The sequence below is a fragment of the Nyctereutes procyonoides genome, unplaced genomic scaffold (assembly GCF_905146905.1).
Source record: "Nyctereutes procyonoides isolate TBG_1078 unplaced genomic scaffold, NYPRO_anot_genome, whole genome shotgun sequence".
NCBI lineage: Eukaryota > Metazoa > Chordata > Mammalia > Carnivora > Canidae > Nyctereutes > Nyctereutes procyonoides.
In genome coordinates this window covers 9,964,203-9,978,229 of record NW_026575132.1, presented here as the reverse complement: position 1 = coordinate 9,978,229, position 14,027 = coordinate 9,964,203, and the positions used below count along the sequence as shown (strand labels likewise).

General features: G+C 42.5%; 1 protein-coding gene across 1 annotated transcript in view; it reads right to left on the bottom strand.

The window, feature by feature from the left end:
• Positions 1 to 14,027, bottom strand: part of LOC129522704 (aldehyde oxidase 2) — a 78,996-nt gene that overhangs the window by 27,304 nt on the left and 37,665 nt on the right. The window contains exons 20-26 of the mRNA XM_055345004.1: positions 12,836 to 12,932; positions 12,067 to 12,191; positions 11,033 to 11,166; positions 8,961 to 9,048; positions 6,838 to 6,924; positions 6,461 to 6,652; positions 3,656 to 3,883 (exon numbers count right to left, since the gene is read on the bottom strand). Of these exons, the coding sequence (XP_055200979.1) occupies positions 3,656 to 3,883; positions 6,461 to 6,652; positions 6,838 to 6,924; positions 8,961 to 9,048; positions 11,033 to 11,166; positions 12,067 to 12,191; positions 12,836 to 12,932 (951 nt within the window). The remainder of the gene's footprint in view (positions 1 to 3,655; positions 3,884 to 6,460; positions 6,653 to 6,837; positions 6,925 to 8,960; positions 9,049 to 11,032; positions 11,167 to 12,066; positions 12,192 to 12,835; positions 12,933 to 14,027) is intronic.

Here is a 14,027-nt window from a genome sequence, read left to right as displayed (position 1 = left end):
AAGATGTGGTTCTTCCTCAACAAAACAGTAGCACACACTGTAAGCGGGGGGGACAGGTTGGAAAGCAAGTCATTATAATGCAGAATGATCTGTGAGACAATGGGCATGGCATAAGGGGCCCTAGGGTCCTGGGAGGACAGATCCAGCTGCTTTTGAGAGGCTTGGGGAAGGGTTCCCCAAAGGGACAATTGAATGAAATCATGAAAGGGAGGAAGGGTCACTACTGGGCAAGGTGGGCAAAATTCCCCATTGTCTGTCTGTATGGGAAAGCCTAGCTTCTCATTACAGTATGAGGCCTTTTAGGATTTGGTCTAGTAGATTTTCCCAGTTCATCACTGTCTTTTCCTGCTTTGTGTGATTGCTGCTCCTTCCTGCCCTGTGCTCATGCTTACGCTGTTCTCACTTCCTGGTCTGCTCCCCGGGCTTCAGACCCACATCTGTGGTCTCTGTTCTGTTAAAGCTTCCTCAAATACTTCTCATTCCCATCTGGGAAGGATAAGTTACCTGCTTCTCGGTGAACTAGGCTGAGTAGTGTCCCCTGCAAATTCCTGTCTACCTGGAACTTCAGAATACAACCTTATTTGGAAATTGAGTCTTTGCAGACATAATTAATAAAGATGGGGTCATAGTGGATTATGGTGGGCTCTAAATTCAATGACTGGTGTCCTTATACAAGGCCATGTGAAGACACAGAGCAAAGAAGGTCGTGTGAAGATGGAGGCAGAGACCGGAGTGGCATGGCCACAAGCCAAGGAACACTAGGAGATACCAGAAGCTGGAAGAGGCAAGGAAGGGTTCTCTGGAGATTTCTGAGGAGCATTGCCCTGCTCACACCTTGCTTTTGAACTCCAAGCCTCCAGAACTGGGAGAGCATAAATTGGGAGAACTGGTTGCTGTAAGACACCCAGTCTGTGGTACTTTCTTATGGCAGCCACAGAAAATGAATACAGGGGGTGACCAGCTCTTCTGTGAGAGTCTCATGGAGAGATTCATTCAGTTTTGTGTCCTGTAGAGAAGTCAGAGCAAGTCTGACTCACAGAGAACTAAATAAGTATTTGTTGAACTGGACAAATGGAAATGTGGTAGTTTTCATTCCAAGAGGGGGAGGAGGAGAAGGAGGAGGAATTAGGACTTCAGTTTATTCTGTCTGTAGATGCCTGGAGGCTCAGAGTGGCTTGGAGGAGCTTTGGGGCAGCCAGGCTTGAGATGCTAGTGACAATATTTATCATCATGGGCCTTTTGACTCCCTCTGACAATGCTACCCATGCCTAGTTTGAAGAGTAGGTATTCCAGCTTTGTGAGTCATCAGCTGCCCTGAAATTACACATTTCAACTCCTAGCCTGGTGATTCTTGGATGCATCAATTTGGAACTCTGTGAAGAAGCTGGAGACCTTCCAAATAGAGCTTTAAAGTCATTGCTTGATTTAAGGATTTGTGTGTGTTTGTGTGTGTGTTTGTGTGTGTGTGTGTGTGTGTGTGTGTGTCGAGGTGAGAAGCTGGCTCCCATGGATGATGGCAGAGAGTAGACTGTGGTTTAGGTGAGGGGCAGCCATCACATGAGGAGAAGTGTTGTATAATAAAAAATAAATCTATGGTCTTTGTCCCTGATTTTTGGCACAGTGGTCCTAAAACCCTGGGAATTTACTGTCTTTTGTCTGCTGTTCAGATAATTCTTGGGAGGAGCTTAGACAGCTCCTGGGGACTGGGTATTGTTGCCAGAAAAAACAAACCACATGGTTAAAGGGTTCCAGCTTTCAGCCCCACCCTCTGACTTTCAGGGAGGGGAGAAGGACTAGAGATTGAGTTCAACCACCAATGGCCAATGACTTAATCAACTGTGCCTATGTAATGAAACCTTCATAAAACTCGGAAACAACAGGGTTCAGGTAGCTTCTGGCAAGCTAGAGGGGAAGGGCATGACAGCCCCACACTCCCTCTCACATACCTTGCCCATCTCTTCCATGTGGCTGTTCATGGGTAGTATCCTTTATAACAAACTAGTACCAATAGTAAGTAAAGTGCTTTCCTGGGCTCTGTGAGTCATTCTAGCAAATTATTACACCTAAGGGAGGAGGATAGTCGAAACCCCTGAATTTGTAGTTGCCTGGGCAGAAGTGTGAATAGTTTGGGCACCTCACTTTTGCTGGTGTCTGAAATGGAGGCAGTCTTGTGAGACTAGCCCTTGATCTGTGGGGTCTGTGCTAACTTGGGGTTAAAGTTAGTGTCAGAATTGAACTGAATTGCTGCAGGCTTAGTTGGTGTTGGGGGATCGGTGCAGAAAAAACACATTTTGTGTCAGAGAAAAAAAAACACACAGGTGGATATCTAGAATCATTTATGCTCTAGCTGCTGAGTTAGTTCAGGCTCGTAGGTATAACGGTTAACCTTTCCGCACCTCTGTATTGAATGGGCATGCTGGATCTGAATAGGAGTGTGACTCCGTCAGCCAGGGAGTCTTATCCTGCCTGTAGGAGTAGCTGCAGCCCTGAGAGGTGTGTCTGAGATCTCTGGGGGAGAGAGATCTAACTATATAGTGCTCCAGGAACCCTGCCAAGTGCTTTACGTTTGTTTCTTAGCTTGTTGAATCCTCATCAATCCTAGGAGAAAGGGTAATTACTCTTATTTTATAATTGAGGAAGCCGAGACTCAGAGAGATTAAATGACTTGCTTAATATTACACAGTGAGTAAGTGGCAGGGCTAAGGAATTTCTCAAGTCTACCTGACTCTAGTTGTTTAGGGTTTTGGGGCATCTGCTTTATTCCCTAAGAAAGATTTCCTTGGACAGGGCAGCTTTTGTGATGTGTGTATGTGTGTGTGTCTATTGGCTGCTTGTAGTTGGGTATAAGTGGAAAAATGCTTTCAATGGTACATATACAAGGGAAATCTAATGTGTACAAGATTTTTCCCGTTGTGGAGCCTCTGCTTCTGGTGGACAATAATGGGGAGGCAATAACATTAACCAGGTTTCTAAACAGCATTCCCATATATGACCTGTTGGGACTGCTAGGAACACTTGTCTGTAACAGTCTTGTGTTATTTAATGGACTCACCTATTTGCTACTTTTCCTGCTCCCTTCTGGATGGGGCCTCTTCCTTTGGCAAATCTACCCGGAAGGATTTTTGGACCATGTACCTCCATTTTCCCTTTAGAATTGACACAGATGCCTGGGAGAGGTGGCTGGAAACAGCTAGCTTGTCAGGACAACATGCTAGACTTTCAGGCACCAAAGAGAGCTGAGGTGTCTGGGGCACAGACCAGGCGAGGCCCATTTCCTGCCCAAGCCATAACCTCTGGGCTCAGAGAGCTCAGCACCACAGGCCTTGTGGGCTCTTGTTCCCTTTGGGATAGGGATGGTTCGGGGTGGGGTGGGGTAGTGGTCGTGGTCACGCTGCTGTGACCTGGCAGTTATGCTGGCAGCCTGCCTGCTGATGCCATTTTCTGCCACTGAGACATGCTTTCTACTGCGCTGTGTTGAACGTGCTTACAGATGTGGTTACTCTGCTCAGGAGAGTTCTTTACATTTCTCCCAGGTGCTGGGGGAGGAAGGGGCTCGGTACCTGGAAAATGTGGCACTCTCCCAGAGTCAACAGGAGCTGATGTGGCTAGAAGTGCGTCTGACCTGAGGGTTATTTACCACATAGGAAAGCCTTACCTGATGATAGCTTGTTGCAGCAAAGCCAACTGAAAACTTCATGGGGACGATTGCAATGCCTTTCTTCTTCCAATAATTCTTCTTGTTAAACTCTTCCACTTGCATTCTTCTGCTGTGAAAGGAAGACTTGTCCAGACACTCATTCCAACATCTTATCAAGGTCTCAGGGCTGAACGCTTGTTTGTAGATGGTCTTATCAACTGTTTTGTACATGTTTTTCTCCCTAATCTGAAATGGGTGAGAAGTTGAGTTGATGGTTACAGTAAGACAGAAACTGACTGTAAAAAAGAGACTTGAAAAGCTTCCCCATTAAAACACAAACTTTGGTGGGGAGAAGACAGGGTGTTTCTTCTTTCTTTGAACAGCATGTGCTTTTGAAAAAATAAGGGAGTTAGGGGTGCCTGGGGGGCTTAGTCGGTTAAGCATTTGCCTTCGGCTTGGGTGATGATCTCAGGGTCCTGGGACTGAGCTCCCTGGTGGCTCCCTGCTGCTCAGGGAGTCTGTTTCTCCCTCTTTCTCTGTCCCTCACCTCCTTTCCATTCCCGACTTGTGCTCCCTCTCAAATAGATAAAATCTTTTTTTTTTTTTAATTTTATGATAGTCACAGAGAGAGAGAGAGGCAGAGACATAGGCAGAGGGAGAAGCAGGCTCCATGCACCGGGAGCCCGATGTGGGATTCGTTCCCGGGTCTCCAGGATCGCGCCCTGGGCCAAAGGCAGGCGCCAAACCGCTGCGCCACCCAGGGATCCCTCAAATAGATAAAATCTTTAAAAAAAAAATAATGGGAGTTATTTCCTATCTCTTCTTCAATGTACTAATAGGGTTTTTCCCTCTTGAAAATAGAGGGTAATGGTAGTAACTGGTCCCTGCAGGGCAGTAGGCTGTAGGGGTGAGGGAAGCAGATACTCCTTTTTTCCTACAAGATTCAGAGGATAAAAAAAGAGTTGGTATATTGTATATAAAAGCAAAGATTTAGGGCAGCCCTGATGGCACAGAGGTTTGGTGCTGCCTTCAGCCCGGGGTATGATCCTGGAGACTCGGGATCGAGTCCCACATCAGGCTCCCTGCATGGAGCCTGCTTCTTTCTCCCTCTGCCTGTGTCTCTGCCTCTCTCTCTCTCTCTCTGTGGCTGTCATGAATACATAAATAAAATCTTAGAAAAAAAAAGCAAGGATTTACTGTCCTAAATGAAGATTGGTTCTGCCAAAGAGGAATAGTATTGCTGCCATATCTCAGTCACTGAGACGTGCCCAGGAAGTCTTCATTCTCCCCATTTCACTCTAGTAACAATAAAAGAATTATTATTCTCAGAAGTAACATTGGAATAATACTATCCAGTTTATGAAAACAAATGTTTCAACAAGTGCTAACTCATTTGATTCTTGCAGGAACTCTGTGTAGTGAGTCACATCGTCCTTGTGTTATAGATAAGGAAACTGAACCACAAAAAGATTGCCTCTCCTTGTTGGAGCCATTCCATTTGCCTAGATTACCTTCCCATTATCTGTGCCCATTATTCTTCAAGGCCTATCTTTAAGTGTTATCTTCTCCAGAAAGTTCTTCCTGACTCTCCTCCCCACAAGTCAAAGTGATGTGTTTCTCCTTTGTACACATAGAACACTTTATGTGACTTCTCTTAGGATAATTATTATCTTCATTGTACAGTATGTAGGTGTTTTCTTGTGCATAGGAAGTACCCTGACAATCACAAACCTGGTGGTCCTTTCTGTTGAACTTAGGGACAAAGGGGTTCAAAGGGCAATATACTGTGTGCTCTCTAGAGCAGAGGGACTATTCGGAGGAAAAAGGGAAGAGAAGTGTAAAAAGTAGGGTAGGGTCTAATTGAAATGTGTGAAAGCTAGAAAGGTGTTATTAATAATTATCTCAATTGCCAGTGTCTGTCTGCCTCTCTCTGGTTTAGCATCCTGTATATGCTATGCACCTTCTAGGATACTGTACAAAATAATATTCTTGGAGGGTATTCTTTTGGCAGTATATCTCTCAAAAGTTTTCAAGTGTACTGGCAATTCCACTTCTATAAATTTATTGTACAGAGATAGACAATAAGGCAAAAACACATCTATATTTTGGTATTTCTGTACCAAGATGTTTCTTGCAACATCATTTTAATAGCCAAAACTGCGTAACAACATATATGTGTATCAATAGTGGAGTGGCTAAACAAATTACAGTACGTCCATATTACATAATACTATTCAGTTATGAAAAAGAATGAAGTGGGTCATTCTACTGACACAGGAAGATGGCCACGGCCTACTGTCAAGTAGAAAAAGTAAAGTGCAGAATAACATGCTTATCATGGTCCCATTTTGGTAAATAATTCTCTCTCTCTCTCTCCCTCTCTCTCTCTCTCTCTCTATATATCTATATATATATATATATATATATACAAAATACATCCATGTTTACGTATGTGTGTATGAATACAGAAGGCTGCAACAATAAACATAGAACCATTCACAGTAGCTACTCTTGACCAATAGGGATGATGGGATGGAAAAGGGGATGCTCACTTTTTACTTTACTTACCTCAATGTGGTTAGAATTTTAAAAAGAGTATTTTTGTACAAGTTAGAAAAAAGAAAGAAAGGAACAGAAAGTTGTTTGCATAAGGAAGTAGGAAGATAGTGAAAAGTCATTTCTTTTGGGTAGCACTTAATTTATCTTGAAATCTGATTTAGGGCTAATTTGAGTGGTTCTTCTAGGATCTTTCCTTGGGTAGCTAGTTCCCTACCTCATCTGCTTCTTTGACAACGTTGGTTATGACCTTGATTACAACCTTACCTTTTCTGGCAGAAGGCCACACTTGGCTGCCACAGCTGTGATGCAAGATTCTGTTATCAGGGTTCCTTGTGGGAAGCCAAATCCTCGAAAGGCTGTATTAGATGGTAAATTTGTCATGCATGCACGACCCCGGAACCTGAGGTTACGGATTTTATATGCATTTTCCAGCTTCAATATAAGAAATTCTGTTACCTGAAGGGAAAGGAGGTATTAAAATATGTTGGACAATATGTTTTTTTTTCCCTGTAAAAGTCAAGTACAGAGTTTGCTTGTGGAACTTGAGTAAGTACTTGAAGAAATATATTCCATAAAGACTCATCTGGAAATTCTTCCTTCTATTCACCATTAAGGATGTTATTGGTTTCTGATGCACATACCTGCTCAGAGTCATCCAGCATGCATCCTCCATTAATGAAGCACTCAATGTCTAGAGCTTTGATTCGCCCGTTGTTCATGAATCCCACCTGTCACCAAATGAAGGGCATTTTATGATCTGTTTAAAATTTATATGCCCAGCAGCCCTGGTGGCCCAGCGGTTTAGCGCTGCCTTCTGCCTGGGGTGTAATCCTGGAGACCTGGGATCGAGTCCCACATCAGGCTCCCTGCATGGAGCCTACTTCTCCCTCAGCCTGCCTGTCTCTCTCTCTCTCTCTGTCATGCATAAATAAATAAAATCTTAAAAAAAATTTATATGCCAAGTTTAAGTCACAGCCCATCTCTACTATTCGGTGGGACTGAAGACAGACTCTGCTCTTGTTTGTGTGGTTCTTTGCCACACCCGGCCGTCCCCTTGTATCTCAGTGCTTCACTGACAAAGACCCCCTCTGACCTGAATTTTGCTGAGCCCTTCCTTTCAAAGTGTCATTTTCTGATCTCAGTCAGTATGGAATTCCAAAGTCCTTCCTTGCCTCCTGGTATATGATTGCTACCCTCTTCTTCCTAATTTCTGGAAGAGTTTCCTTCACTTTTTTTTTTTAAGATTTTATTTATTTATGAGAGAGAGAGAGAGAGAGAGAGAGAGCATGCATGAGTAGGGAGAGGGGCAGAGGAAGACGGAGAAGCAGACTCCCTGCTGAGTGAGGAGTCTGACAGGGGCTCATCCTGGGGGCTCAATCCCGGGACCCTGAGATCATGACCTGAACCAAAGTCAGATGCTTAACTGACTCAACCACCCAGGTACCCCAAATCTCCTTCACTTTTTACTAGTTTTCCTTATAATTTAGTCTGTAGCTTCTCTTTCTTATGGAAGTCTCTGGAATTCCAGAGTGCATGGGAATGAATCACAGTGGATCTTGTTATGGGAAAGCCTTGGAAACTGAGGCTGGGGAGGAATGGACATGAGAACTGCTGTTCTTATTTTAGAGAGCTGAGGCTTTGTGATTGATTAAGGATGGAATAAAGGTGAGCTAGTGCTGCTGTTCTTATTGGGACTCAAAGAAGCACCTTGCGTTTTTCTGAAGTTGCCACTCCCTTGTGGCTCATCTAGACCTGTTGGTCTGCACAGCTCAGATTGAAAATTTTCCACTTCCTGTTGTAGTCCTACCAGAAAAGGATCGGCTCTGGTCTCTTTGTTCCCAAAAAATGGGCACAACTATATGACTATTATCATCTATGGGCATGTTGGATAACAAAGCAGAGCACTTAGCACATGTAGAAAACCGCACAAATTCAGAATTTATGGTAATTTTGACAAATGCAGGGTGGAAGTTTACCTGTGACTTTTCATGAAGAATTGCTAAGCAAAATCGTATAACAGATAAGGTAGCAGAGAGAATTCTTTTTTTTTTTTTAAACTTATTTATTCATGAGAGACACACACACAGAGAGAGGCAGAGACACAGGCAGAGGGAGAAGCAGGCTCCATGAAGGGAGCCCGACATGGGACTCAATCCCAGGTCTCCAGGATCACACCCTGGGCTGACTGACGGTGGCACTAAACCGCTAAGCCACCGGGGCTGCCCAATGTTAACAGTATTTTTAATGGTATTTATGCCATAGTTGCATAAAATGCAATGAGCATGGTTTAAAACAATTTAAAATTATTTCATTAGTGAGTTCTTTTCTTCCTATTTGCAAAGATCTTTTGGGACACTTTCATAACAACTAGGTGGGAACACTTGTAAAAATGATTTTGTAGTTAAAATGGTAAAATTGTGTCTAAACATTTCTACTGCAAAAATATTTTTATAGTCAAGAAGTTTTGGTATAACAAGTGCTTGTAGCTTTTTTTATCTTTGAGGAACTGCTAATGAAAATCTTATTCCTTCAATAATGTTTTTATAATTTAAAATTGTATTTTTATCATTCAATTTCTTTATAATCTACACTAGATTTACTAAAAGTTCCTTATAAAATTTGAGTATTTAAATGCACAACTTTTTCATTTAATATTTTAGATAAGGTAATTGTTTTTAGAATTTAGCAAAATCAAAATAATAGAAAATGTTAAAACCACTCAGATAAAATGAGGTAATTTAGTAATTTCATCTTTAATACTCACTTTATATTTTCCAAATAATGGGTGCCTTCCCCCAGTTATTAACATATCATCTTCACGATCAAGAACAAGACGAATGGGACGACCAGTTCTAAAGAAAATAAATCTTACATTCTCCACCCATTCCACCCATCCATTCCCCTATTCATCCCTCTGTATCCACTCACCCATTTATTCATCCTCTCATTTAACTATCTACCCACCCATCCATCTACCTTTCTACCCATCCATCCTCCATTCATTCTCCCACCCATTTATCCAACCATTCATTTAACTATCCATCCATCCCATATATATTCCTTGAGAACATACAATGAGGTAGGCACTGATCTGAATTAATATGTGACCAAATTACTAGTGTCTCTTAGCCTATAACTTAGTGGTTGGAGATCTAGCTAAAGTGATTAATGCCACATGGCAGTTAGCTTGTATTCTAATGGCTTCAGATTTGATGCTCACCCAGATCTAGTCATTTTGCACATCCCTACCACATGTGACAAAAGAGAAAGCGTGCAAATAGATAAATGCAAACTTAACACAACTGCAAAAACAAGGCCAAGGACTTGTCCTTAGTCTGATGGTTTAGTGTCTTCATTTCTACCCATGAATGCTATCATATTGGCCCCATTGGGCCCTTGGATAGTCAGAGATTTAGCTTTTCTGTATCTCTAGGGTGGAGGTTCCATACTCTTTGGAGTACAAAAGAATCATCTGGTTTTTAGGTAAAAATGCAGATTTCTGAGCCTTAGCACTAGGAGTTTCATTCAGTATGTTAGGGAGGCGCCGCAGATTTGTCATTATTCTCAGTGATTCTTATGCAAGTATTTTCAGGTACATGTTGAAAACTACAATTCTGGCACAAGACTTCTTGTTTTGTTTTGTTTTAATGGTGAAGACTACCTGGAGCATGAGTTAAATATAAAGTTTCTGGGTCCACCCCCTGGTGATTCTGATTTGGTGGGTCTGGGATGGGGAGGCAGGAATTTCTATGAGCCTGCAATAGTCTTATTTTCAACAGTTTGGGAACCCTGCTCTGGGGATTAGATTACTTAATGCATGCCAGATGTGTGCTAAGGTAGGGTTGTAGCCTAAGGCATTTGGTTCCCACACTTAGAACACTGGGGTAGTTTTAAATGTACTGACCTGGATGGATTGGTATGGGGCAGCCTAGGCATTGGGATTTAAATACTCTCCAGATGATTCTAACTGTGCAGCAATGCTTGGGAGGTCTTAAAGGCACAAAGCCTGGTGGGAGAATGATGAACTGATCCCTTGCTGGTACTTGGTGGGTGTAAATAGAGAGGTTCATAATGGAGAGAACTGGAGATAGGATTCAGATCTTGTGATTTCCCACCTCTCACTGCAGAACAAGACATACATCTGAGTGCTTTGGGACCTAGCTTTGAATTACACAGACTCTGTCAAAGGAAGGAGGATCTTTGAACTTTGCAGGCTGATTGGGGCTCTGACAGTATTTGTTACCACCGAGAAACAGCCATAGAAAATGAACAAGGAACAGAAAAGCCAGCAACTTGAACAGCAAGAACAGCAAAGGAGCAAGCCTTGCGGTTGAGGTTAGCCTGGGAACTTTTTTTGAGGATGTCATCTGTCATTAAGCAAACATTGAATAGCCAGCCCTTCCCAGGTGCAGAGGGACAGAGGGTGGGAGCCTTTCTTTCCTTAATCCACCCTGTCTGCAGTTAGAGTAGTAAGGAAATGTGGGGGAGGAGCCACTCCTTTGGCTTCCACTTGGGCAGGGTACTTGTTCCACTCCTAAATGGGTCACCTTCCCTGAAGCTCAAGGACAGGGCAGCCTCAGCCTTGGAGCTATTTAACTAATGACATCACTTTTCCTTTTTATAGCAAATGAGCCTATGTGAAGTCCTATGTACATTTGACTTTTCCAATAACTCTAGGAGGGTGGGTATTATATCTATAATTATAAAGAAAAACAGGAGCCTGAATTGCCCAAGGACACCCAGATGCTTATGACAGCATCCAAGTGACTCTCGGTCTGCTGATTTACCCTTAGCTCTGTACATTTTACACCCTCTTGTATCCCCAAGTGCACTTACTTGATAGCGCCCACAGCTGCAATAGCTCCAAATACAGCTGGTCTTCCTACTTTCCCTCCAAAACCTCCACCTACCCGTTTGACGTGACAGGTGATCCTGTTGATGGGGATGCTTAAAGTAGACGACACTGTTTTCTGTAAAAGTTGGATAATGGAAAAGTTTTACAAGAAATGGCAAAGAAGCCTTTTGTTTTCTGAAATACCACAGCAATATTCATCCACACCTGCTGTCAGGAAAATAAAAAAAAAACCAAAAAACCCCAAAAAACCAAGTCTAAATCGGCCTTGTGGAGCTCTATTCAGTTCATAAACATCGTTAATCTTACAGAACAGCCATTCCAGCAGAAAAATGGTATTTTCCAGAAGGGAAACTTTCTGAATCCTAGATTCCTGTCAGAAGCTGGAATCATAGCCAAACGCCTAGACCTCAAGTCCCAACAAGGTGAAAATCAGCAAACTCCTGACAAGTTGCTAAAGAAGATGTTTGCAGCTAAAACCTAGAGCACTTCCTGACTGGGAAATGAAAGTGTGCTATAAAGTGATATGTTTACTCCGAAAGTTATCTGTAATGGTTACTTTAGAGAAAAATCAAGTACAGATATAATTTAGTGTTGTTATCCAATTGTAGAACTCGTTTGAGCATGTTGCAAATGAATGTACTCTTTAAATCTGAAGTCACGGTGACTGTTCTTTTTTAAAAATTAAATTTATTTTGCCTAATTATAATTCCAGTGTAGTTAACATACAGTGTTATGTTAGTTTCAGGTGTACAATATAGTGATTCAACAATTCGATACATTACTCGGGGCTCATCATTAGTGCCTCTTAATCCCCTTCACCTCGACTGTTCTTTTATTTACCTGATAAGACCAGAAAAAATAAAAGGGTTCTGTTTTCTTAGTTGCTCCACTGATGGCCAGTACCTGGACATCACGTTTCTACAGGTAAAATGGCTGCCAACTGTGAAGCTCTGGGGACTGAAGGCCATCGATGGGATCAGGAAGTTGGGAAGGCCAGGGCGATCCTGGACCTCACCTGCACGTGACTTGGATCCTGTGTTGACACATAAATGTCCAGTTCTTTGTCCTCCGCCTTCGGAATAACAAGCACTCTTTGTGTTTCCATGTAAAAATGTTCCTGTCCTCCAACATGGACCTCTCCTGTTAAGTGCAAGGTAGGGAAATTCTTGAAAGTGTGTGCTAGTTGGAAACTACCATGTTGGGGAGTTCAAAAATAAGATGTGGGGGATCCCTGGGTGGCGCAGCGGTTTGGCGCCTGCCTTTGGCCCAGGGCGCGATCCTGGAGACCGGGGATCGAATCCCACGTCGGGCTCCCGGTGCATGGAGCCTGCTTCTCCCTCTGCCTGTGTCTCTGCCTCTCTCTCTCTCTCTGTGACTATCATAAATAAATAAAAATTAAAAAAAAATAAGATGTGGACTGACCAGTCTGGATTTGTTCTGACCAAAGAACGGATGGATCAGGCATTTGTCCTGTGGCAACCGAGGGCAGTCTGTGTCTGAGGCTACAGTTTTAGATAACAAGTTGAAAATGTCTGGGTCTATTCCCCTGTCCTTGACTAATCATAAAGTGCTAGGGATTTTTCTTCTATATATTCTGTTGCTCCCTATCCCCTAACCTCTAAGGGCAATACACACACACAGTTGCAATTTGAGAGGAAGAGATATAAGAGAAATTTGGCAAAAGAGCTGAACCTTTAAAGGATGCCCTTTCTGAGAGGAAATCACATGCTCTCAGTGTCTGCTTTGGAATAGAATTGTGCAAAGATTCTATTAAATATGCTTACCTTCAAGAATTTGATCAACTTTTTCAAATGCTTCCTCAATATTTCCTTGTTCAAGTTTTTTTTCAGGACATAGGAATGAGTTGTGCTTTATGGCATCCTAAATGATAGGGAAAAAAACACCACACAAACCACTTTTTAAACATTTTTTCTTCCAATGGTATTTTTTTTTCTTAATCAAAGGCCAGTAAACTCCCTAGAATAGCCATGAAGGGAGTCATCAAGTGGGGGAGTGCTAGAGTAGTGGGCTCGTGGCAGAGATGAGATGTCAGAAGATGTCTTCTAGACAGCAGGGAAAACCAACAGGAAGCCTTAGAGAAATGTCAAGAATAGAGATCTGAGGATGCTATGATGGCTCAGGAGGATAAACACTCTTTTCTCATTTTCGGTGTGGATGTCCAGGGAACAGGAGATGGATCTAACTGCAATATGGGTAAGGTTCTAGACCCTCCCTCTTTAACCTTTCCCTGAAGAAAAATATTCATGTCAAACTTATGTAGCTCATGCACAAGAACCTCTAACTCAGGGGTTAAAGCATTGAGGCCATATTGAGGGAAGAGGCTTAAGTCCTAACACATCTCTGGGCAAGAAAGCCCAATAGATGTTGTGGGAAGTTTATTCATTTCTTTGGGTACTTCACACATCTTTTAAGGGCCTTTCTAGTACTTACTTCCATGTTTTCTTTCTGTCAATAGCGTGAACTGACTACACATGAAGACTGGAATCCATCCCACTTTGAGGCTCTGTGGATTCACCTATTGACAACTGATCCTCACTTAGCCTTAAGGCCCAAAGTGATTGTCCATACTTCAGGACGGCACCTGTGTCCTGCATTCTTGCTCCCCAATAGCCTTAGAGTTCATCATCTATCTTACTAATTATGATAATGATAATGAGAGCAGCCAATATTTACTGAGTACTTGCTTGGTATCAAGCAACTGCACAATACACAGTGTATTTATGTACATTCTCACATTAATTCCGTTGTGATCTCCATTTCCCAGACAAAGAGACTGGGCTTAGAGAGGTCAAATACCTTTCTTAAAAGTCATGCTGCCAATAAGTGATAGAGGCAGCATTCAAGTCCAGGCTTGGTTTTTCAGAAGCCTCTTGTCTAGTAAAATATACTTGATTTCTTAAAGCAGCAGAAAATGTATGATATAACTGAATTTTTCATTTCCTGCTACACTAAGAT